The sequence below is a fragment of the Aulostomus chinensis genome, chromosome 7 (assembly GCF_037954235.1).
Source record: "Aulostomus chinensis isolate RoL2024-O1b breed Wild chromosome 7, RoL_Achi_v1.0, whole genome shotgun sequence".
In the NCBI taxonomy this organism is placed as follows: Eukaryota; Metazoa; Chordata; class Actinopteri; order Syngnathiformes; family Aulostomidae; genus Aulostomus; species Aulostomus chinensis.
The window spans coordinates 3,628,605-3,655,337 of NC_141326.1; the positions used below are offsets into that span (position 1 = coordinate 3,628,605).

A 26,733-nucleotide genomic window follows, 5' to 3' on the forward strand; every position below is an offset into this window, starting at 1 on the left:
GTGTTGAAGTGGGTTACAGCTGTGATTGTGGGGAAAAGTACTCCGCACCATTAGTTACGTTACAATCAAGTACATCCCTCCAACGTGAACTTTGCAAATGTTCCATTGCAGTTGTTAAAAAAAGGGCACTTCCTGTTGTCATGCGCTGTCTGAGGACAGGAGTTGTCAGAAGAAGTAACTACATTGGGTCTACTTCAATTCTTTTGAATGAGATCCAGCTTGCTACAATATTAATTTGTTAAACAATAGTCACGTACGGTTGATAGCTGACAATTCTAACGTGGGTTTTCTCCACCACTGTTTGTGTCTCTCAAGTTACAAATCATACAAACACACGCACAGACGCTGTCGAGTGTCCTCTCTCCCCCCGCACCTCAATGAACCACACACTTGGTTGTCAGAGATTAACCCCGATGTCAGCAGCTGTCTGTGCACACCACGACTTGGCTCGACTTGGTGAATCAGTTGGTGTTTGGTTTTGTTGTGTTCAATTCAATCTTGTGCGAGGAATTTTAAAAGACCTGACCTTTTAGTTGGGCCCGTCCCCCTGCCCAGGACGACCAATCGGCGGTGTCGCCCCGTCACCGTGGTTTCCCTTCACAGGCCTGTTGGTGACGCCCTGAGAGAGGATTTACTGAAGTATCAAATGAAGACGGCTGGGAGAGCCAGAGTGTCAGGGTGAAGTTTCAATCAAAGTGGAGGTGGCTCTCACGCCGAATTCATAGAACCACCATCCACATGACCAGTGTGTGTGTGTGTGTGTGTGTGTGTGTGTGTGTGTGTGAGTGTGCGTGCACGCACACTTGGCCCCTCCTGCCAGAGCAAAAAACTCCGCATCAGTGGACACCTACCAGTGGTAACGTCAAGTCGTGATGGGCAGCTGGTCTCCGTCCAGCGTGGGTGAGAATGGACGTCACAAGTGCAGAGCAGGTCCACACAATCACAAGTCATGATTACAAAAAGAGCTTAAAAATCACAAGTACATGCGAAGGATGCAGCAGTTGCTACCTGGGCCTCAGCCACGTCACCCGCCTCCACCCAGGACCCTCAGCTGGTGGCACGTCAGCGCATGGATCCATGATAATAATATCAACACAAACAAAACAATGAACCACTCAACATTGCTATCATAGCTCAAGGGAAGATGTTGAAAGTACTGTACATTCAAACATTCCTCGTAAAGAGGGCCCATTTGTTCCCTTTTTACTTTTCTGCTCCAGTCGTGTCCGGTCGGTCTGTAAAATAAATGTATTTTTAAGTTTTGGAACATGAATGTGGTCCCTGCGTGATCCCTGGGCCATCCGTCAACTGGTGAATCCACAGGACTGCAACAGCGTTTCAAAGTCATCATTGAATGAGGGTTCTAGGAGGAGCATCCTCATCACCACTGTCGCTAAAAAAGGTTACACTCCACAGGCCAATGCTTTTTTTTTTTTTCTCAAGGAAATATCAAAAAAATAAATAAATAAAAAAAATCCCATTTTAAAATGAGAGTATGAGACGTGAAGATATGACCAGCTAATTACATCCAACACGTTTGCTTTTTTTTTAATACATTTTTTTTGGAAAGTTATCAAAACAAGACAACCTTAAAAAATATTAAAAACAAAACTTTTGAAGGCCAATCTAGACCATCTAGAAATGATGTGTTAATTTACCCGACGCATTTATTGCACAGCCTAAAGTGGAACCAGAGACCAACCACTCCATCAGTGTGTGTTTGTGTGAGCGCGCGCGCGCGTGGCGCGCTCTACCAAGAGCGAAGCGGAGCGAGGGGCGGGGTTTGGGATACACCCCAATCCAGGTGACTTTAGAAGGAGAAGTGTGTTTTTGTGTAAGCGTGTGTGAGTGTGTGTAGGAGCTGACCCACCTGTCACATTCTGTTACTCATCTACCGGAACCGAGTGTGCTCAGGTGTCCTGGCGTGTTTATTACGGGCTGCGCCTCTGTGAGGAGAGAATCGCGCTTTTTAAACCAATTTTTAACGTGTGTGTGTGTGTGTGTGTGTGTGTGTGTGTGTGTGTGTGTGTGTGTGTGTGTGTGTAACTGGATGCTGGATCACTCGCTGACACAGAAGAATGGACGGATTTAGCAGGGTCGCTTTTCGCAGGAAGCCCCGAAGTCAAGCATCTGTGGAGCAAGAAGAAGCAGAAGTTGTAGGTAAATTCAAGCATCGCGTGGTGGTTTACTGTGCACTTACACACAAACTTCTGTTGCGTCTGCTCACTCTCAGGAGGTTTCTGTCCTCGCTGTTTTGGCCAGCAGCTCCGTGGTGACTCAGGGTCACTCAGCTCTAATCGATAGCTTTCGTCAGTGTGTAGTCTCGGTAAGCAGAGAATGACCCGCATGTGACGCACCCTCTCTGCAGCCGCCGTCTTGTTTGCACCTCGCTCCTGCTGCTCAGCAGTTGTGACGGTTTTCAGGGCAGGTCCCAGCTCGTTGGAACCTACTGTAAGCTGCAGGACTCCTGTTATTTCCCGTTTCTTCCCGGGAAGTATTCTGCTCTAGTGCGAGGGACACGTTCAGAAGCATTATTGTGGCAGAGGTGAAGCCTAGATGACTTTAATCCTGGTCAGAGGGTCCTCAGAGAACATGTCAGCACTGCAGGGACCTGTGCGCAGGAGGCGGGAGGTGCTGGTGGAACGCCAGTGCAAACACGCAGCCGAGCCCACGATACTGCATGGAGCTTTGGTCGGGACTTTGCTCTCTGCTTGATAGCGCTGCTCTCAAGACCAGACAGGTCTTTGAATGGTTGCTGTCAGGATCAGCTGCTCAGTGTCCTCATTACGTCCCGCGCAACACGTTGACTCCCGTTTGGTGTCTGACTGACCAATTAAACTCATTTGAGTTTGTTTTTTTGAAGCAATAAAGGCCATTATTTCGGTTTTTATGTGCAACTTCCAATTTTCATGACTTTTGCACGTCGTCTCAATGTTTAATCCGTGAACTGATAAAATATTATTTTTTTCCTGCTCGAGTTAAGTAGTAATTTCTGTGAAAGGACTACTGGGTTTTTTTTTTGGGGGGGGGGGGGGGGGACTTCTGGGAAAACTATCTCAAAGGCATCAAATGCATTCAGTTTTCCAGCAGTCATCCTCCTCATCCTGCCTTCCAAGCGCGCTCATGTTTAGGGCCAGCAGTCGCTCCTCTGGTCGTCTGCAAAAGCCAAATCCCTGCAGCCACTCAGGACAGGAGCTCCAAGTGTGTATCTGAGTTCAAAATAGCAGCATCTTGTAATTTTGTAAAGTTTCCACAGCGAAAGTTTAACACAACTCTTGTTCTAGTAATGCAGGCAAAGACCTCTCAGGAGCAAAATGCATTTGACCTCTGAGACGTATTTCCACTGCCCCTCTGTTGGCGCAGCTAAGCCAACTATGTCTGATGGTCCGGAGAGGACACAAGGGTCTCTATCTGGTGTCTGGGTCTAAAAAAAGCACATAAGTATATCCCACCCCCCACCCAAAAAAAAAATAGAAAAAGGATGGGAGACCTTTAATTCTGATGTCCTTTAATTGTGATCCATTCTCTCTGAATATTGTCTTTTGCATTGTTAAGCTGTCGATCCTCTGTTGCACGACCCTTCATGCGCCTCTGTGTCAGGAAAGCTGTTGTGTGCTCACATTTGAACATGATTCACTCCTGGAATTACAACACCTCAAATGGCTGTGTTTGTTTTGTGTCTGTGGTTGGATGAGCGTGCGCTGAGCTGGGAAACGCCGCTCCACTGAGCGCGTATACGTGAGATGTCTCTCTGTGTTTGCCGTCTCAGCACGGCGAAGTGAGTCCACACAGCTTCGGGCGAGTAGGTTGGAGCTGGTGGGGCTGTGAGGACATCTGCATCGGTCCACAATAATGAGGCTGTTTGTTTGGAGCCTCTGGAACGGGGGCAGTGGGACTGTATGAATCAGGTGCTGTGTGGCCTGGTAGCCTACTGCTGCTGCTGGCATTGTGTCGCTGGCTGCACTGGGGCACACTCATCCTGAACTGAGCCCTCTTACTGTCCTGTCCTCCTCTGGCTTCAGCTCTGCAAGTTACAGAGCCTCCTTGTGCTGCTCCTTCCATGACTGCACTGGATGGGACGCATGTCTGTGGCTGCACCACATGAGAAAGCGCCCGTGATTACACCAGAAAATGATGTTTCAGTCGACTAGTTCACACTGGAGGACGCACACCACAATATTCACAACAATATTCTTGTTGTGACCTTGCAGACCACAGACTGGTATATTCAGGAGAAGGCAGGAAAGCATTCTTTGTGTCTCCGTCTTGTCATAATGGGTGAAAACCCTAGTTTTGTTGGAAATGGATGAAAAGATAAATGAATGTGGGCGGACAGATCAATCAATCGCATTTTGTAGTTGGATTCTTGAGTCAAATACAAGGTTTGAAGAACTGTGTTCTGCATAGAACCATGACTGAGCAGTTCTGGACACATGTCTGTGTCCTGATGATCAGCGTCTGATCGTCCATCTTGTTGCTGAGCGGCGGGGTTGCCCCGCCTGTGCAGGGCCGCATCCTGCGTCCTCAGTATGCTGATCCACAGCAACATGGCGAGGAGCTAAGTGGACTTGGATCGATTGGTGGATGAAGGAATGACGGGAGGGACGGACAGATTTTTTCATTTTATAGGAAGATAGAAGGATGCACTAGACTGGAATTCTGGCGATATTCTCTAACTTATTTTGTCCTATAGCTAAAAAAGTTTATAAGCTTCCAAATTTGCACATTCCGGAATGTACGAGTTTCAAATGCTTCTGCATCACTGTTGTTGAGCAAAGAAGAGACTTGAGCGTTCAGTGGAATCACCAAAACCTCTTAAAGACTCTTAATGCGATATTTCTTTTCTGTAAATGCTGACGTAGCTCTTTAAAAAGGTCAGTCCTCATTCTCCAGAAGCAAATACATCCACCAGAAACGCGAGGGCTGCTTCTCTGAGGCGCCAGACTTCCATTGCCAAGTATAAAAATATCTCATGATAAACACAAATAGTCCACAGGAATACAGACCAGTGAGCAGAAGCAGATATTTTTTAAAAAGCTCTCCTGTGTCTTTTGATCCTGCGCTCGCTGATGTTATTGTGCGTGAAAGCAAACCTAAAAATGGGAGTTCAACTCAAAGTTCATTCAGAGGGGAAAATTCCGAGTTTGATCATTTTGATGTTTCCGACTGATACGACCTCGGTGTTATCGTCACGAAAGACAGGAGACTGCCGATAGATGTCATTAGTCTGTGGTGTCCCTCAGAGATTCTGGTATCATTGGAGTGCATGCATGTGGAGGTGCTGCTGGTCGTAGGTCTCAGGGTCTTGGAGTAGAACGTGCGGGTAGAACCTCCTGTAGGGGAGCGACTGCTCGGCAGACCTGCAGCTCAGCTGAAAAATCTGTATTTTACTCTCATTTCCTGTGTGGTTACTGTTGTGCAAGTACTTGTACTTTTTACCCTGGAGATAAAGATAAATGGATCAAGATAAAATAGCCCTCTTGTAAAATAAACATGTCCTTTCAAAGTTATAAGTAAAAGTCTAGAAGTATTTGATGCTGACTTCACTAAAATGTACTTCTAAGGATGTTTTTGTACTCTGGTGCTCTCGACGGAACATCGTCTTCATCAGGTTTGACACGTTCTTCTGTAAAAGTACAATATTTCCTGAGACGAGTGGTGGAGTAGAAGTACAGTCCCCTAGCATGCAAAGACTCAAGCACAGTAGCCTACGGATACAAGTACAGCACTCGAGCAAATATACATATTATATGTAAATATTGCCTTTTTACTTTCCAACACTTTTCACATGAGAACATCGGTTCACTTGCAGAACCAAAAGGTTGCGGTTCACTTTTGCTCACAGAACCTTGGGCTGCGTATTGGACGCTAACTAACAATGCGTGATGTCACTGTAGCCTTTGAACATCCTGTCACTAAAACGTCTTCTGTCACTCTTGCTCCTCCCCTCGGTAGTTTTAGTGCAGTTCTACCGGCTGACAGGCGAACGAACGAACAAACAACACTGACGTCATAACCTCTTTCCGCTCATAGAGGGTAGCAGTACAACGACAGGGAACGCTTGTGGCAGGGAACACAACCGATCTGCTACGAAGTCCAACACTTACACGAATAGTCCTTCATCATGACCACTCACAAAAATCAAGTGCTGTTAAAACTCATTAACCTGTCAATCACGTTACACTTTCAAAACTGCATATTTATCTGACCAGTAGTTCCATCCACGGCCGGAGAAAAACTGAATGAAGCCATGAATGTGAGCCCTCCGCAGTGTTCCTCTCTGCTTGCTGGTGGGCTCGGAGTGATGAGCGGCGTCAGCCTCTCTCCAACACACACAGCCGTGTGGATGTACATCCTTCAGCGGCTTGTCTGGTCTTGCTCAGTGTCGAGCTGCGCCTCAAACTTCAAGAGCCTCCCTGACCCGAGTCTGCACGTCAATCTCAAGACTGAGGAAAAATTGTTCCCTGTAATTCAACGATTTTCTAAGCTGTTGTCTAAAACATGGCATGAGTTGACGAACAAAGCTCAAGGGAAGTGGCTACCGACCCTTATTTTCTAAATCATCTTCATCTATGCAGCACATTACAAAAGGTGTGTGTGTCCTCTGACTGTAGCAGAGGTGTGGAGGTGGTCGTAGGTTTGCTCACTCTGGTCTCGGTAGGTGTGGACTCATAAACCCTCAAGCCTGCGTCTGCGCTCAAGCCTGCAGTGCTGCAGTTTTCAAATTTGTCCAGTAGGTGGAGGTAAATGCTAGGAAATGTTTCACTCACTGAGCAGCAGGTGGGGGCGTTGAGTGTGTGTCGAGGTGAGGGGAGCAGGTGAGGACGGTCACGTCTGGAAAACAAGCAAGCATGCTCTATGTTTTAGATTCCACAGCAAAATGATCAATTAATATTCAAACTCTTAAAAGTTTGGCACTAACAGACACATTTTCAGTCACACACACACACACACACACACACAATGGGCTACTTTTGGTCTGCTTGTATAAATGTGTGAAGAATAAAGTCAGTTGACTCCTCCTCCATTATCATATTTTGATACTGACACTTTCAAAATCAAGGTAAATACACTACTACTACTACTAGTACTAGTAGTACTAGTAGTAGTAGTACTAATGTACATGTACATCACATTATATTGATAATGGACAAGTGAAGTCAGAAGTGTTTCCAATTTTTCATTCCAGTTTATTAGAATAATGTTTGCAGAGTCGCCCAGTGGCTCACTATTATTGAACACGCTGAATCAGAGCTGCCATATCACCTGTGGGTCACGACCCCATTTCATTCTGGTATATTGCAGTGCTGGAAGCCTGGTTTTATGTGTGTATATATTTATTTATTATTTATTTATGTATTTATTGTTGATAGAGTACCAAGAAAAAAAATGTCAAGACGTATTGCTTTAGGGATCATCCATAAATCTTCTGGTATTACATCCTAAAACCTTGTTGTGCTCAGTGCTGTGCCCCCCAGTCTCATCCCTCTCTGCTGTGCTGCAGCCAGGTCATTCTGTCTGTCTCGCCACGTGTTTCCTGGCTACAGCGCGTTGTTTCCCCTGCTCTTGAGTGGCATTGTTAGCTAGTGAGGTTCTTTCCAGTAAGCTGCTGTACGCGCTTTTACCTCAGTAAAGGAGAACACAGTCCTGTGGGTCTGGCCCTTTGAGGAAGGAACTTTACAAGAAGTAAGACGTGAAGCAGATTGCGACACACTCTTCTGCTTTTTTTCCCTCACCTTTCTGAAATGAAGGACTTCCCCTGTGCAAGAGGACAGGAAGACGTGAAGGTGTTGGTGGGTGACTCGTCCGTCTCTCTTTAGTATTGGGAGTGTCAGTGTAGCATCCAGTCAGGATTCCCTCTGCCTCAGCTCACTGGGCGAGGAAGGGAAGGAAGGAGAGAAGGAGCCAAACAGAGGTGTGTTCTAGACATCCATTTCCTCATTGACCATTCCACTGGTGACCTCACTGGCTCAGCGTGGACTGCCCGGCCACCCGTTGTGGGAGATCCCATCTGAGCCATATCGCATCAGGTAGGCGAACCAAAACCAGTACAGGGAGCGCAGGCCGGACAGCGCAGTCAGGATGTCATCAGATTAGTATACCGTATGTGTTAGGTGATCATCTTTCCCACTTCTTTTTTTTTTTAAAAGAAGACACTGGACTGACAATGAAACGACGGCGCAAGTACTGGGTTTGGAGGCGGAAAGGTCTAAACATAAAGATGCGTCTTCTCTGCTGTTATGGTAAGATCTCAGCTATTTGGCTGAAGAACACTTGATGCTAACAAAACATGAAGGATGAAGTGTGTTTCTGTTTGTGAATCATCCCTCATTGCCGTCCACCATTCCTGTCCTCATCGGCCTGCTTTATTGTCCTTGCCTGACTACCATTTAAATAATTTGCTGTGCTCCCAGTGAGCCAGATTCCTCCTCCAGCCTTATCAGCTGGCTGCTCTCCCATGCGCATCATTTATTTTCCACTCTGCTGCTGTTCCCGCTGACCATGTGGTTTGTGGCAAAATGTGAACAAAACAGGCTATCTTTAAAGGTTCCCCCTCTCTGGAATTGGCATTCTGGTTCAGATTCTTGTTGTTGCCAGGGGGTTCCTGATGGGAATGTTGTTTTTTTTTGTAGTATTTTTTTAGATCCAGCAGAATTGGGGGAACATGTTGATCCCCTGAGCTGCTTCATGTGTCTCCGTGAGGACCGGCTTGCAATAGAGCGCAGTCTGAGGGGGCATTTAAATCCACCACATTGGGGAAAAAAAAGAGTTTTGTTCTGGGAGGCCTGGGAACCACCCCCCCCGTAAGACCCTTCTTCAACCAGTCTGGCCTTTTGGCCAACATCCCTGAAGGCCCGTTACCCAACTGTTGTGTGTGTTTATATGCAGCATGGAAGGGCATGTATGTGTGTTGGAAAATGGCAGCCCCTCAACGGTGCACCTTTCTTCGTGCAGTGTGTATTGTTGGAGCACCAGGGTGAGTCACCCTGATTTAAAAGCTGAAAAGAGGAAACACTGTGAGGCATTCTGCCTTCATTCCCACTGGCAGGAAGGAAAAGGCTGGGAACAGCAGCGGCCCCGGGGCCTTTCACCACGCTCATTGTTTCGATGTGGGAGACGGTGTCACAAGCTGCAAAAATAACACAACTTGTCAGAATCAGTGTGTGTGTGTAGCCAATACCTTTTGTTTTCAATTTCAACTAGTTTTTATTCTGGCCTTCAAGACTGAACAAAAAAGGATAAGTTTGGAAAACTTGGTGTGTGTGTGGAGAGTAATTGAATATTAAGATGTGTGGTAGCTCGTGGTAGTGGTGCAGCTCATCACTCTGACTGAGAGCAGTTATGAGTCGTGACAAATCTATTCTGACTGGCAGGTCCCCATGGTGGCGGCGACTTGTCAATCACTGAGCAGGCACATGCTGCTCTCTCATCTGTTTTCACTTTAGTGCCGCCCCCTTGTGTCTGTTTGAAAGAATGCAGGTTTAAGGCACTTCCACATTGAGGCCTTGTCTGGTTCTTTTATAGTCTTTGATCAATGACTGGTGATGTGTTGAGAACTGTTGGTAAAGACGTTCCTGACACCCTGACGTATCGATACTTGGGTCCATGACGAATTGAACTGATGGTATTTGATCTGATCCTTCCACTCGTACTGCGTCATCAGGCAGGTTCTGAGATGAACGGTACTCAACAGGCAGGTGTGGGGCCGTGCCATATCGCTACAAAGTTTCCCCATTATTCCTCAAATTGTTGGAATTGTGCTGCTATGCGGAAAAAGTAAAATAGAATCCAGAAGTATTCAACTAAAACGTGCAACTCTCGTAATCCGCAACAGAAGGAAATGTTTCAATCTTTGCTGTCATTCTGTGAGCGAGGCCCAGCAGGAAAATGCAGATTGGGCAAGTTCAGAGCAAACCTGGGGCACCTTGAGAACTAGAGTCTAGTTCTCAAGGTGTCTAGTTACAAGACACCAGCACGAGCCACTGAGGTTCCAGAATTCCATTCCAACAAGATTGTGATGGAGGGAAGTAGCCCTGGATAATAAACAGACTTTAATTCAGGATTAAATGACTTTACTGGATCACTTTTTGTGTTTGCATTGCTCTCAAGACTGAATCCTGATCTGTGTTTTACGGTACTATTTTTTTTTCAAAGTTCTTTATATTGTAGCCATAAAATATTCCATGTAATATTATAACAAAGGGTTGTATTGCTCTGTTACCCTGGGCTGAAACGCGTTCAAGACTTGAAACATTTCAAAATCAGCAGTTTGTTTGTCCCATCTGGATTCTGCGTGGCTCCAGAGGCCTGATGGATTGTTCTTAGTGTGGTTACTTATTAATTTCCTGTGTTGGTTCTCTTCCTATGTGCTGAAGGAGCTCAAGCAGAGCTGAATCAATGAGTTTTAAAAGTCAGAATCAGAAAAAAAGAAAACTGTATTGATCCCTGCAGCAAAATTGCTTCGTTTTAGTGGCTCAGTGTGCGCTTATAGGAAATAAGTAAAAAAAAAAAAGAATCAGGTAGAAAGATCCGGATCAGACCAGTGTGGGTGTCAGGTAGGGCAGCTGACGTGAGTCATGATTGAGTAACGTTTGTTTAACAACTCTGTGGTTGTGGTTGCTAGTCTTGGTTCTTCCAGGTTGATGTCTTTTTCTTCCTCTCTTCCATCATCTATTTTTCCTTTGCTATGGTTTATTCTATCTGTCTGCTGGATCAGCGTTCCTCCCGGCACGGCGGAGTCCCGGCATCATTTCTTATCATTTGATTGTTTCACTGACAAGTGACAAGCGATACACACACACACACACACACACACACACACACAGACCCCTGGAGGGTCATTTCCAAATGGAGATACACCTGCAGTTCCAGCTAACCGATGACTAGCAGCCGCAGTCTGGCTCTGAGAGAGCAGCAGGGAGGGGACGGCTGAGAGCATCGGTCTGCTCAGTGGGACCTGAACAGGCTGCACCTCCTTTAGGACGAATGTGCCCCTGTGTTTGTTCTCTCAATGTCCTGACGGGCTTCTCTTGTCTTCTCCCTGTCGCTCCTGACAGAGACAGACAGCTTCAAACCATTTCAGATAACGTCTGATTGTCTGATTTATGGCTGCGTGGAAGTTGATCATTTTCCGGGGCAGAGGTTGTCTTCTCGCTGCACCCCGTCAGCCAGCCTGTTAGCCGAGCACATGCAACGCTGACTCATGCAACGCTGACTCACTGTATTGAACTGATGTATTGAGTGTGCTGGTGCTCATCATGCTGCTTGCTGGCAAATGCTGTCAGCGTGCTGAGTCGCCCTGTTAAGAGCGGTGATTTACGATGTAAAAGGGAGTAAAAGCTAACTAGTCCATCCTGTTGACCCGGACTTGATCTTGACGGCTGGGACCGACTCTGAGTGGCAGCTGCATCCTGCACACAGAGGTCAGACAGATCGTTGCTCTGGGCACATTAAGGAAATCCCACAGGCCTCACTGCATTTACCTACTTTGCAACCCGAGCTGATACCTTCTATATTTTCTTTATTATTGTTTCATTTTCTCTTCGTCTCCACTAATTTTATTTTTCTTTTCTCTCCTCGTTTCTTCTTCTTTGACATCCTCCTGTTCTTATGTCATTGATACACAGTCATTCAGGCAGACCTGGCACCGTTCTTTTTGGACCTCTTCTCTCTCCGCCCTCCTCCACCATTTTGAGTGTTTTTTCCCCTGTTGTGCTCGATGATGGTCTTCTGCCTTATTGACCCCCAGGACAGGGGTGGGAGGGGATGGGTGGACTGAATGAGACTTAAAAGGAGGGATGCTGTTTTGGACTGTGGGCTTTTCTGTGACCTGCAGCTCTACAATCGATCTCTTTTGAAAAGAAAGATGGTAATCATTTCTATAAATGATTCAGTGTCTTGGTTGATATCAGAAAAACAGGGTTAATGCACTAATCCTAGTGATGAAGAGGAAAATATGACTTGCTGCTGGAAAACAGAGGCACGAATGTGGAGTCGGCTCTCACTGATGGATTCTGTGCATTCACTGAGGGGAAAGAAGAGAAAGCTAAGGTGGCTAATGAAAGCAGCGGAGGCGGTTTTCAAACACTCAGTAAACTAATAGTTCAATCAATTAGGTGGAGATAAATGCAATCGTCTGGCTGAGTTATTGTCCAGCTCATGCCGCTGCTCGGCCCGCTTGGCCTGGTTTCTATGGGTTTGAGGTTTCAGGCTGACAGCAGGGACGGTTCAGATGAGGCAGCCAGACACGATAGCGTGGCCTCATGTCAGATGTGCCCTGCTGCTGCAGCATTTCAGCCTCTGTGCCCTGTATGCTGGGCCTCTGTAGCTTTTGTAGTGTGTGTGTGTGTGTGTGTGTGTGTGTGTGTGTGTTTAAAAAGACATGTGTGTGTGCAGACAATGGCGATCATTCATCACTGACCTTCATAACGTGCGTGTTGCACCGGGAGGAGGGGAGGGTCGATGAAAACAGCAAGGACTCAAATAATCAAACGCAGTGTGGCTGTCCTTGTGTGTGTGCTCATGAAGATGCAAATGAAGTGGTGTGTGTGTGTGTGTGTGTGTGTGTGTGTGTGTGTGTGTGTGTGTGTGTGTGTGTGTGTGGTTTGCTAAAAGAGATATGGTGGGCTACAACCTCCTTCCCCCTCTTCCCTCCTGGGGGAACAGAGAAGAAAGATGGATGATGGTGGGAAAGATGAGCAGAGTGATGGGTGATGTGATGGTGGAGGTGGAGGTGGGGAAAGAAGACGGCAGCTGCAGTCATGTGGACTGTGTGTTTGTCTGTGTGTGTGTCTGTTCGTGAGAGAGAGAGAGAGAGAGAGAGAGACGGACACACAAAGACTAAATATGCACGTACACATTTTGTTGTATGCTTGAAAACTGACTTCTGACTGGCTTCACTAATTTCAATTAACCTACAAAATCAGTCACGTTTGACTCTTTTAAAGGGGATTGGAATCAGAGATGCTTTTCATTGATTATATTAACTGGTTTGTCGATCCAAAGAAAATTAATTGGCAACTTCTTTTTTCGGATTTCTTTTCTGTTTCAGTGACACCGTTTGACAGAATTTGCTGTTGTTGTTTTCTTGTCTCTTTTGTTTTTCCCATTTATGACAAATTTTGGACTTGGATGTACAAAATAAGCAAAGCGGATGCTTTAGGCTCTGAGAAATTTTAATGACCATTTTCTAATTTTCTTGATATCTTCTTGACTCAGAAATTAATCGATTCATTATGGAAAAGTAATTGCTTGTGGTCATGAGGAGATTTAGTATTCATTCACAGACAAACTGACGAGTGACTCGTAGCAGAAGGTGTGCGACACCGATGCACTCGGTTAAAAAAAAAGGCGATAACACTTTAAAATAAGGAACCAAAAATGTTCCTTGTTCGTGGTAACCTAATGATTAGTAAGTGTTTAGTCAGGTAATCACTGAAAGTCTGGTTTATGGACAAAAACACAATGTTTCAGTCTGACAAACATCATTGTCGGTGTGTGAAACAGGACTCAAACTGTCGTCTCCCCCTGCATAGACATATTTGTTCAACGGCAACCATGATTGTTGTGACAGTAGATTAGTGTGCCCATCATAATTAATTTACATTGGTGTTTTTTTATTGGATGCCACCAGTTGCCAACACGGCAGTACGGCATGACTACTGCAGCTCAAAGTGTTTGTCGTTGCCTCTTGTACTTTGTCTGTGAGGTCACCCGGAGTGAACAGAGCTCCAAACTGCCGGCCACTCACTGCACTACTGACGGTGACAGCTGTAACACCACTCCTTATGTGATGCTCATTGTCTCACACGCAGATACACAAGCGCGCGCACACACACACACACACACACACACACACACACACGTTCTCTGTGACATCAACACACAGGACGCTACAATAATACATTAGTGGCGTGTGTCCGTGTGCAGCTGCGTGATGGAAAAGCCGGTATGCTTGAGCTAATCTGAAAGCATACTGGACATTTAATTTGTAGGTGTCACCATGGAAACGAGAAGCCATACCTCAGATTAGAATGAATGAGAGTGTATTGTCTTATAAGTTTGATTTGCTAACGTGATTTTCAAATGGCAAATGTCATTTTCTTATAAAATCCTGCTCAGATAAACACTGATGGAAAAGCCAGATGGCACTCTGTGTGTGTGTGTGTGTGTGTGTGTGTGTGTGTGTGTGTCATGCCAATCATTGTAACAAGCCTATTTTTTTCTAAACAACTTAATCGAGGCAGAACTCTGCACCTGCTGTGTAACAGTGCAACAAATTGGATGAAACTGGGCCTCTTCCTCCACCAGCAGAGCTAAAAGCTGACTGGATAATATCAATATTAATATTCTTCTGCGTTTGTGCTGACATGCTTCTCTTTTAGGACAGCAGCTGCTTTGTGTTTAGCTCCTGCATCACTGAGCCGCCAGTACAAAAAAAATCGCGACATGAGGTTTTGCCTCAGTGTTTGCAGAACAAGGGGGGAAAAAAATAAAAGCTGGAAATTATTTTGGTTTGTTCTGAAAAGCATTAAAGCAATACTACACCTTAAAATGCGTCCAGCTGCTCACAAATAGGTGAGAGATCTTTTTTCCTCCTGCATCACTTCCTTGTGATTCTAGTGTCACGTTAATCATCACCATTTGTGTCCATGTTAACTCACGTTTTATTAACTGTGTGGAGAGGCAACATAACAACAACAACAGCAACTGACCGCCAGTGCTCGATACGTTACGTTCATCTCGCTGAGCATGCGCACAGCTGGAGGGCCAGAACTACGGAAGCTTAACTAGGTAACACATCTCCCCTTTTGAGTGGAACTGAGGTACATGAACATGCAAACACATTTTAAGCTAAATAATCAATTGCATAAATCACACAAACATTTCCTGCATTGACTGCAAACAAGGACATGTATTCTTATGAAGAATCAAAGTAAAGCATCTCCAAAGTCTCTTGTGACCTGTAATTCTTAACTCAAAATGGACCTTAATAAAACAGTCCATGAACAGTCTTTGGGATGTTTCAGTGTCACTCTCTTTGTAAAGAGCATCAACTCAAAGGATTTAACTTAGGATGTTCCTATTAATAAACAAACAGTCTCAGTCACCAGACAGGAACTCACCCGATTGATTAATCTTCTGTCTCACTAAGTATCTCTATACCTGAGTGGTGGTTGAATCACCCAGCCTCGCTGTGTGACTCTAGCTGCCCCGTGGGAGGGAGAGGGCCGCTGAGGAGTCGCTGGTACAGTCTCCCCCGCTCGATGGTGGTCCGACTGTGGCCGGAGCGGAGCAGGGACTTGTTGCAGGCTGGGTCGGACCCGGTGGGTCAGACAGTTCGGTGTTCTCAGGGACTGCTTGCAGGTGTTTCCGGTTGTGTCGCATCACAATCCCATTCTCGGTCCCGATGAGGTAGGACCGTGGCTCTGCAGCTCTCCCAATGACCTCAGCAGGGGTCTCATCCTTTCTCTTCATCCAACCTCACTCTGACGGGCTGCCCAGGATGCAGCTCTGGCAGTGGGAGGGCAGAGTGTCAACGGTTGTAGAAGTACTCATAAGTCTTCTTAGCCTTAGAGTCTTTCAGCTGAACAGTGTCGTGGTCAACAGGGTCTGCTCGTAGTTTTCTTTCCAGCATGGGGACCCAGCATCAGCTGAGCAGGACTGGCCCTTGTTGCTGTGATGGGCGTCGCCCAGTAGCTCATCAGGGCGAGTGACGGGTCCGGCTATTTGAGGATTCTTTTAGCAGAATGGACCGCACATTCAGCTGCCCCATTACTCTGTGGAAAATGGGGGCTGGAGGTAGAATGGGTAAACCCATAGGCTCTACTGAAGTCTCTGAACTCCACAGATGCGAACTGCATGGCGTTGTCACTGATGAGCTCCAGTGGTATCCCCCACCTGGCAAACATGCTTTTGAGTCTGTTGATGACTTGTCGGCTTGAGGTCGAGGGCAGGTGAGCCATCTCGATGTAGCGGGAGTAGTAGCAGGCTACTATCAGATAGCTCTTCCCTTGTAGCTCGCAGAGGTCCGCCACAACCTTCTGCCAGGGTCCGTCTGGCAGGGGCGTGGTGTTGAGCGGCTCCCGTATTTGTTTCAATTTGTGTTCGATGCAAAAATAGCAGTGTGTCACCTGTTTAATGTCGCTGCTAATGCCGGGCCACCAGACTGACAGCTTGGCTCTCTCTCTGCATTTTGTCAGCCCCTGATGGCCCTTGTGGATCTGTTCAGGACGTTGGCTCTCAGCTCAGCAGGAATGACTATCCTGTTGTGGTAGAAGACGAGTCCATCCGACTCAGACAGGTGGTTTCTGGCTGCATAGTAGGCCTGGAAGGAGGGAAACACAGCCGGTGAGGCCAGCCATTTCTGATGTTCCTGATGACGGCCTGGAGGTCTGAGTCATGCCGTGTGGTTTCTCTTATCTCGTCGAGCTTGTCCTGTGAGATCGGTTTGCTGGTCACTACAGCTCTGATGTGGGCCTCAACATCTTTTTCTGTCCCTGTCTCTGTTTCGTGGCTCAAAGGACTCCTGGACAGGGTGTCTGCCACTATGAGCTGTTTTCCTGGGACGTGCACAGCATTAAAAGTCTCTGGCACCGGAGTGGCGCTCTGCCCAGGTCACACACATTTATAAATGGCACCAGGGGTTTGTGATCTGTCCGGAGGATGAAACCGTCCAAGCCCTGCACATAGCGGCTGAACCATTCACAGGTCCACACCATGGCCGGGCACTCCTTCTCAATTTGGGAGTATCGTTTCTCCATTTCTGTCAGAGTGCGTGAGCAGAAAGCGACTGGTTTCAACTCACCGTCGTGGTCCTGAAATCGTGCTGCCCCCAAGCCGTAGCTGCTCGCGTCTGTGCTGACCATGGTGTGGCGTCTGGGGTCGTAGTAGGCTAGGGTGGGTGCCGATGCAAGCATGGCTCTGGCTTTCCTGAGTGCCTGCTCTTGGGAATCACCCCATGTCCACTCATTCTATGTCTTGAGCAGGTTGGTGACAGGGTGCAGTATGGTTGAGAGTCCAGGAATAAACTTCCCCAGGTAGTTGATGAATCCCAGCCGTTGCCTCAACTCCCCAACATTCTTCAGCCTGGGCATCTCTGTGACGGCTCTGACCTTGTTCTTGTCCGGCTTTATGCCCTCGGCGCTGATGATGTGTCTGAAGTAGCTTATTTCCGACTTGCTGAAGTGACATCTGGCCCTATTTAGTTTCAGGCCTGATGGCTTGATGGTCTGTAGGACCGCCTCCAGACGTCGGTCGTGTTCCTCCTTACTTGAGCCGAACACCAACACGTCGTCCATTACAATGATGACTCCATCATGGTCTTTCAGCAGGTTTGACATGAGTCTCTGGAATATTTCTGGAGCCGATGTGATCCTGAAGGAAACAAAACCTGCCCATCGGTGTGATGAATGTCGTCAGTCTCTGGCTACTGGTCTCTAGAGGGATCTGCCAGAACCCACTCAATGCATCGAGAGTGCTGAACACCTTCGCCTTAGCTAACTTAAGAGTGATGTCGTCGAGTGTTGGCATCAAGTATCTCTGTTGCTTGACGGCCTGATTTAGGCACTTGAGGTCGACACACACCCTAACTTCATCTTTGTTCTTTTGTTCGGCGCACCAGTCAGTGGGCTCAGTGACCTCCTCTATGATGCCCAGGGCCAACATGCGCTTTAGCTCCGCCTCCACTTGAGCAAGGGAAATGGCACCCGGCGGGGCGCAGCTGTGACATAGGGCTCAGTATCTTCCTTAAGTTCTATCTTGACCGGTTCGCAGTCCATGAGCCCTATGTCCCCGAAGGTGTCACTGTACTCCTCTGTGTTGACTGCGCCCACTCTTGCGACGAGGCCCATTCTCTCTGCCACACTTTTTCGCAGTAGGTTGTGTGGGAATGATCCCTGGATTACTGTCACCCAGTATGAGTAATTTTGTCCCTTGTACTGGCTGACGGCGAGGAACTTTCCGGTGCATTTTACATCACCACCCGGGCTGGTGGCGCTGCGTCTGGTTTTGACCAAACGGGGGCTTTTGGGTTGGCTATTAAAGGTGCTCTGGCACATTGTTGTGATGTCCACCCCAGTGTCTATCTTAAATTCAACTGGGCAGCCATTCACTGGTCGTGTCACACACCACTCTTCCTCTGAGCCTTGCTGTTCAGTCACCTCTGGTTCAAATATAGCCCCCAGAAAGAACGAGTCACTTGCATCATCATAGTCTGTATTTTCACATGCTACAGCCTTCAGCTCATTAGCCACTTTTGTTTTACAGGCGGCCTGGAAATGCCCTACCTCGTTGCACCTTTTAGAAGTTTTACCTTCTAAAGGCACATCACAACACATCTAGAACGCAGAAAAAGCCAGTCATGTATATTTAGCTTGAGGCTAATGGTGGTTCGAGCTAAAATGAAACGGCGCTCAACCAGCTGGTGCTTTCAGTTGATCAACTTAGGTGCCCTTGTCCACAATCTAGCGCAGAACTTCAGGAGTTAGTAGTTTGTTTGAAGTTTGAAGTCTTTTTGGAGTTGATAACTTACTGTGGTAACTGATCATACAGCTGGATGAAGAAGATGTGGATTATACCCAACGATGTCACTGGAGAGTTTGTAAAAGGATGTTTTTAGACAGTTTTGTTGTTAGCTGTCACTCTCCATTAGCGACAAGCTACATATACATGATTGGCTCTTTCTGCACTGTGGAGTCACAGAGGAATGATGCAGGAGGGGAAAGGTGTTCTCGTGAGCTTGGGAGGCCTGTTTATGAAGAGCTGAAAAGTATAAAACCCTTTTCCAGAGAAGTTTCACTCTGGTGTTGGAGGTGGTAAATAATTTCTCATTCACATTACAAAAAGAACATGAAGGAAATCAGCATGTACAACACTTCTGTAGTCAAAGATCTTGGGTTATGCTTTGCATATGCATAAACAAATCAGCGTTAGGAATTATTCGGAGTTGTGTTTCTGACCTCTTGATGAATGTAAATCCATCCACTTTATATGAAAATAACTAAATAACAAGCTTCAATTGGCTGCTCGACTCAAACAAGGAAGCTTACAAAGGACTTTTTATAGCTTTTTGACGGAAAACAAACGACTCCTGCAGCAGTTGTGCGGAGCCTTTAAGGGCCAGAGACCTAAACAGTTATTTATGTGGTTGTGTAGCAAACTGAGTTACTGTGTGGTTTTCACACACACACTCTCACACTCACACACACACACACACACACACACACACACTTACGTGCATGCAGTGTTGTCACCATGGTGCTGCTTATGTCTGGACATAATCATTGGTGCTCTGGTCACTAATTGCTGCTGGTAATGAGTCCTGACTCAGTCGTGTGTGTGAGGGTGTGTGAAAGTCTGCTTTGGAAGGGTTGACGTGACTGAAAAGACTGAATTTAAATGGTGCATCTGCAGCAGGTATAAAGAGTTAGACGGCGAGATGAAGAGGGCGGAAAAAAGGGGTTGAAGGTTTGGGAAATGATGAGAAGATTAAATCGAGAAGGTTAGCAAAGGTGTGAAAGTTTGAGCAGGAAGGAGGTCAGCGCTGTGAGAGCTGCCAGTGTGAGTCAGAGAAGAGGAGGACAGAGTGATAGTCGATAGGCCCCTGACTGCCCGAGGCGTGCGTGTGTGTGTGCGTGCGTGTGTGTGTGTGTGTGTGTGTGTGTGTGTGTGTGTGTGTGTGCGCCATCTAACACTGAGTGGTGCCAGTGGGACTTTTTCACAGACAGGTTTAACTGTTGGAGCGATCTTTCTCACAATGTCAACAGAGACGTCACTGCTCTGTCATCGTTGGCGGTTGAACATCTTCGAGAGATAATGAGGAAGAAGACAAAGTCATCCTCAAGCAAAAAAAAAAACAAAAACCCCAAAAACTGTTAGTTCCTAAAATTGAGTCATTCTGCAAATTTGAATTTGGGACATGACAAACAGTATTGCAAAATATGTGACCTCCATGACTCTATTCTTATTAGTGTTTCACAGAAACAGATTTTTTTTCCGGTCACAAAAATGAGGACTTGACATAAAACTTTAATAAGACCAGGGTTGACTGTAAACTTCCACAGCATTAAAAGAATGAAAATGAGGCCGCGTGATATGTACAGAAAACGCACTCATACTTAATAATAGTAAAAAATTGGTAGTCATACATTGTCCATCCATCCGTCCATCCATTGTCTTCCACTTTTTGCTGTTAAGGGTCGCGGGGGGGCTGGAGCCTATCCCAGCATCTACGGGCGAGAGGCGGGGTTCACCCTGGACAGGTCGCCAGTCCATCACAGGGCCAACATACAGAGACGAACAACCATTCACACTCACATTCATACCTACGGTCAATTTAGAGTATCAATCAGCCTCGTCCCCAATTGATGTCTTTGGACGGTGGGAGGAAGCCGGAGTACCAGAGAGAACCCACGCAGACACGGGGAGAACATGGAGACTCCACACAGAAAGATCCCGTGCTCGAGTCTTCTTGCTGTGAGGCCACAGTGCTGACCACTGCACCACCGTGCAGCCTCGTCATACATTGTATAACACTAAATGTATATCTTTTTGTAACTTATCTATTTAAGTTTTTTTTCCCCTATGCTGCTGTAATAACTGAATTTCCCGAATATGGTATGAATAAAGCTTCCATGTATTTTCTTCCACTTCCACGGGGGTGGAGCCTATCCCAGCAGCCTTCCCCCTGGACAGGTCACCAGTCCATGGTAGGTCCAACACCTACGGTCAATTTAGAGTCTGGATTAACCTCGTCCCCTCTTGATGTCTTTGGACTGTGGAGGAAGTTGGAGTACCAGAGAGAACCCAGCAGGAACAGGGAGAACATGGAGACTCCACCCAGAAAGACCCCGTGCTCCAGCCGGGGCTTGAACCCGGAACCTTCTTGCTGTGAGGCGACATGCTGACCACTGCTCCACTGTGCTGACTCGCTAAATAAAATTGATCTTATCTTACCTTGAATACGTCAACTAATATTTTCCTTCGAAAAGAGCCTGTTACCAGTGAGACGGACAGACATCAGTGAGAAGAGGAGAACTGATTTGAGTGTTTGGACTTCTCTCCACTGGCTTCACTCCTGAGCTGAAGAAGGAGCGCTCTCCCTTTCACAGGTTTGCATCATATTTCTCCAGGCACCTGCTGCTGTATTGGGTTTGTGTGTAGCTGCTGATGTGGATGTCATGGAAAAAAGAGTGGGTGGCTTTTTACTCCTTCATCTTCGCCACCATCAGCCTGCTTGAGCTCACCCATGAAAGCCTGAAGAACCCCACGCAAACTCGGAGACACCGAAGATGACGAATGTCTCCTGAAATCTGATAAACTTCTTCTCAAAGCTCAGTCCTTCATCGTCTGTCGCTCCAGAAGCCTCTCTTGAGTCTGGGGGCTCCTCCTGGTGGGGGTTGTTTTGTGTCATGCTCAGCAGCATCTATATGATTGTGCTGTGACCACCACCATCAGCAGATGAGCGCGGCCATTGGCTTCCTCCCCTCTCGCCGGCCCTCCCCTCCCACAACACAATGGGACTGATTGTCCAAGCAACACACACAGACACACACACAGTCACACACAGAGGAGGCTTTACTGTGGGTTTTGTGGGTTGAGTGGCGCTCCCCCGCCATATGCCCCATCTCCACTGGAATGTGATTATCTTCTGTGGCTGTGGAGAGCAAGACAGAGCGAGGAGGAAAGCCTAAAAGAAAGAAGAAAGAGAACGAGAGAGACAAGAGGTTGGACGAAGGGGCGAGTCAGCCTGTCAGAGTGCACAAGGGTTTTTGTGTGTGTGCGTGTGTGTATTTGTCTGTGTGTGAGAGAGAGAGAGGGGTGGGGGGACGGACGGAAGGAAGGGAGGGAGGATGCAACGAGGCAGCAGTTGAACAGGAGCTTGAACCTGCCGGTGTGTCTTTGAGAGCGACAGACAGCAAGAGGAGGTAGAGATCGTTTGACTGATTCTCCCTGGACACGACCTCCACTCAGGTTAGTGCATCTTTCTTTTCCGCCGGTTTGCCATCAGCACCGGCACGCTGTCTCCATCGAGCCTACAATGCAGCCACGGGGCGTTGGGTTGACAGAGCTGAGAAATGTTGCGGCTCATGACCACAGAGCTGCTGAAATGCAGTTTGCAATTCTACACACACACAGAAACGTGTCTCCTGCCAAGCTGATGGTTAACAAAGAGAGGAGCACACAACCCGAAAGACAAACCTGGGATCTCAGCACATGATATTTTGTGTTTATTTGTTTGTTTGAGTGACAGAACTGTGTGTGTGTGTGTGTGTGTGTGTGTGTCCTTGTAGCAGTGTGAGCAGTGTGTGCTGTGCTGGCTGGAGGGGACTATTAATTTTCTTTAAGGCGTTGTTGACTGAGCTTCCCAGATGCAAGCTGAAGTCTCCAGAAATAAACTGCATCTCATACACGCACACACACACGCACACGCACACACACATAGAGGCTACCGCTGTTGATTTCAGTTAACTCTTTTGGCCATGATTGGCGTAATCGTCCTCAGCTGTCCACAGCAAGCTGTGGGAAAAAATGCAAGACTGTGCACTGTGTGTGTGTTTGTGTTTGTGTGTGTGTGTGTGTGTGTGTGTGTGTGTGTATATACACTGGCCTGCTGTTTCTGAATCTAGTACAAACACAACTATGATTTAAGTCGCCGTGTCATCACAGCTGTAATCCAATCTCCTGATGATAGATGAATCCTAACTGCCTGCCGTTTCTGTGCTGATTCTCAACATCAACTCAGAAAAATTGCTTTGTAGATGTGATTTATAAACTTTACGTTTTTGTAATATAGGCTCACAACACAGAGACTTCATCTTTCTGCTGCGCGCCCTCACAGTAACTCATGTGGCCGGCTATCGCTGCAGTTGAAACCATTAACTTTATCTGCAGCAGTAGATCTTCCAAAGTGCCTCCTCTTCTCGACTCTCCAGGTCTGGCTTCCATAGCGACCTGCCATCAGCTGCTGATGTGTATCTCCATGGCTGAGGCTAGTGCCGCACACATCACCATGCCTTAGCAACAACCTGATACAATCTAGACACGTGAAGAAACTGCAGGGCTGAACAATCAATCCAAATATTCTCACAAATTCCTGGAGCTGCATTTCTGATGAAGGTAAAATACATCATGACATACTACTTAATTGTAACTGAAGCAATGTGGTGCTACGAGTCATATGAAGACGTGAGGGGGAAGACGCCCTTATTGCCATTGCACACTGCTCTGATTCGATATGTCGTCTGCATTTAACCGTCCTCTACCAAGCAGTGCTGGGGGACTGGTCACCTTGGTCAGGAGCACAGTTTTATCATAGCCATGGGTTTTTAACGGTGGAGGAAACCAGAGACCCAGAACATGCCAACCCCACACAGTGCGGCCCTGGGACAGCTACCCTGGACTTTCTAGTGAGGCAGCCAGTGCTTGTTTGATCCAGATTTTAGGCTGGTTGCAACCAGTTATTAACCCAAATGTAGGTGAAGTGTAATCGGTAGAAAGACATCATCATAAAGTCGGAATTGGTTGATTGGACAGTCCTCAAATCCTTCCACAGTCCTTTTTAGTTGAAAGAGACAAGATTCTGCAAATATCTGTATCATGTTTGTGGTCTAATCTCAGACCCACACCCTACCAGCAATGTCGCATATACATTCAGTTTTCTGTATATTCAGTTTAGTGTCGCCTCAGTGGAAATATACACGGAGGCAATGGAAGTTTGTGGCTGATAACTTCTGTGGCTTTTTTGTCACATCCAGCAGCACTTCAGCATCGTTCCGTCATTCTTGTCTTTCGTGTCGCTCCTAGCTGTTCCGAAAGTGTTTTCAAGATGCAACAAATCCAAAGGCACGGGTGACCCTCTGGAGGTTGGGGGGTTTACAGGTATCGGTCAATCCAAAGTGTGTGTTGGATGTGTGAGCTAGAAACTGGACTTCAGTGGATTTGTTCTTGTCATCACTCTTCTCTCTGCTCCGATCCACGGGCCACTGTCTGCGCCAGCAAATGAAGAAGCAGTCGAGGAGTTTGTGTATGACAGGGAGGGGGAAGCAGATATGTGAAGTGGCTGAGAATGTGATTCTGAAATCGAACAAATTTATGAGAAGAAACCAAAGGGAAAAATAAGGGTTTTCCAGGTTCCGATGAAGCACACAGACACACACCACTGCTGCTGAACCTGAGAGGACAAGATTCACTTTTTCACAGCTTGTTCCAGCTTGTTTTGGCAGGTCTCTACTTACAGTTTTGTGTGTGTGTGTGTGTGTGTGTGTGTGTGTGTTAGTGTACATTCCTCTCTGCCCCCTATATCTGTGCTGTGATCTGTCATCGCACCCTTCCTGCATCCTTTCTCCCCCGCTATACTCAGATGATCTTGTTTATTTGTCATTCCTCTCTCTCCAAATGCTGAAGTGGAAATGCTGAGTCATGCCAAAGCAGAGGCATCACTGGGTTTTCGGCAGCTCGTCCTTTGTGCAGCAGTTTGTCTTCCTGCTGAGCCTCCCATGACTCCAACAAGAAACGCTGATTCTGTTTGACACCTTATTCCACCAGGACGTGTTGGATTAAGCGTGTGTGTGTGTGTGTGGGGGGGGGGGGGGTACATGTGCATGTGAATCCTCAAACAATGCAGATATTGGTTAGTTAAGTATTTTTTTGACAAATAACAGAAATAAGGCAGAGGGAAGGAAATTTAGCTGTTTCCTATAAGAGGAAGTTTGTTTAATGTGAGTCCTTCCTCTCTCTCTCTCTCTCTCTCTCTCTCTCTCTCTCGCTCTCTCACTCCGTAGCCCAGCCTTGGCTCCTCGCTCGCCTCTTGGCTCGTTCTCAGGACTGCAGGCTTTTCTGTGCATTCCAGCTCAGCGCTTAGAATGTGGGCTCCAGTGCCTCCAGTCAGAAGGGCCCATTCATACGGAGCACAATAATCCTGTTTGACACAATGATCTTGTGGCCCTCTCTGTTTGATTGGCAATATATTCAGCATCTGTTTACTTGCATGCATAATGAATGGAGCCAAATCTCTTGGACATTAATGAATCTGTTTCCTCAGGGCACCAGGATCAACTGAGACATTGATTACCTCCAAGAAAGATTCGACAAGTCTTCCAGTTGTGTTGTGATCGGTTAGATTAAAGCTATCGTGCATCATATTTTCATATAAATGAACTTCCTGAGAGTCGAGCCCTCACCAAATGAGTTCCCCCTATGCTCATTAAGCTCGGCACCACTGGGTAAATCTCTCACATTTCACCTGAGTTTGTATCAGTACTGACAGTCCCTCGCTGCTGGGAAGATGCGCTCTACGCAACAAGTCCTCCGACCCACGCAGCTACAGAAGCCGTGCCTGTCGTTTGAGTTTAGCTGTGTCTGGTTGTTTGAAGGTGCAGAAACCCATGGGGCTAGATCATGGTTTGGGTTCACGTGAGCATCATTTTGACAAAAATGGCAGAACCAGACTCACCACTTGCAACACCAAATCAGCAGCAGGTTCACGGCATCAACTCCCCCGGCACGACCTCACGGTGTCCAAGTATCCCTCAGAACAGACGTGAAACCGCAGTATCAGCTTGAACACTCCTGTTACCTGTCTATCAATGCATCCTGACATTCTCCCCTCCACTGATGTGACTTCCTCCTTTCCTCTGGTCAGAAGTAGTACGGCCACGAGATGTCATTAGTCAGGCTTACAGAGGATGCGCACCTGAGACTTCGATAGCACAGGAAGCTACTTACGGCTAGCCCTCTGCTAACTTGACCCTGGATCGATAATTTAATGTGCACACCTCCTCTAGACTTCTCAGATGTTGTCAGAGCAAAAGGAAGAAGCCATTTTGTGATTTTTTTTTTTTGATGATGGAAACAATGGTTTATTTGTTGCCTTAAAGCTGCAACATTACTGCGGAAACCTGGGGACAAACGTCGCCTTTAGCTCACCTCACCTTTTTCCACTTGGCTTTGGATGTCTGGCCATCAAATCCATTGTTCTGGGTTCCTCTCCTGACTCAGACCGTCAGTTTTGGTGACAGCAGGAAAGAACACACTTTTCTTCACGAACCCAACACAAAACAGCCAATGAACAGAGTCGGCGACTCGCTGATGGGCTTGGTGGAGCATTTGGCAGATAAGCAGCCTGATATTTCCCTCGTGAGTTGGAGGGAATACAAACTCCACATGAATCTACGTGGCTTCTTCAGAGATGAATGCAGCATGTTTATCCTGGTGATCAAGAAGCTAATTTTTGCCTCCTTAAAGTTCTAAAAACAGCAGGAGGAACTGGGAACCAAATGTACGACTGTATTTGCTGGGTAAACAATAGAATTGTCTGAATAAGATGTGAAGAGGTAGGTTTCCACCACAAGCTTTCACAAACATCGTAGGCTCTTGGTGTTTTTTTAATCACGATGATTATTTTGTTACTTTATCCCAACTGCTCGCCCTTCATTTAAACACAGGTGTAATGTGTGTGCCATTCATCAACATACATTATCAACCAGCATGAACATCACATGACTCACAATGACTCACCAGCAGTTCTCATGAGGTTATTTTTGTAGATTGAGAGATTTTTTTTAACTGAGGAAGTCAGTTACTTTTGCTTAGCTGATGGAAACAGAAATGGCTATTTGTGTAGAAAAGAAAAAGATGTTGAATGGAAACAGCTTGGAAATAGAAGAAATGTCCCCGGGGGCTCCAGGCCCTGCAGGGGGTCTATGAAACTGAATAACATAAACATGAGAGTGC

The 26,733-nt window shown here is 46.7% G+C and overlaps 1 protein-coding gene across 5 annotated transcripts in view; it reads left to right on the top strand.

Annotated features, from left to right (window-relative positions):
- The first annotated feature begins 1,838 nt into the window (after positions 1–1,838).
- fgd4a (FYVE, RhoGEF and PH domain containing 4a) overlaps positions 1,839–26,733 on the top strand; it is a 54,481-nt gene continuing 29,586 nt past the window's right edge. The window contains exons 1-2 of one of the 5 annotated variants that reach the window (XM_086208177.1): positions 7,827–8,030; positions 8,151–8,243. In XM_086208177.1, the coding sequence (XP_086064303.1) occupies positions 8,168–8,243 (76 nt within the window). In that variant the 5' untranslated portion in view covers positions 7,827–8,030; positions 8,151–8,167. Of the gene's footprint in view, positions 2,161–7,826; positions 8,031–8,150; positions 8,244–21,838; positions 21,973–26,733 lie in introns of those variants that run through there. The other 4 variants (XM_086208176.1, XM_086208180.1, XM_086208178.1 and 1 more) reach the window with 4 other exon arrangements.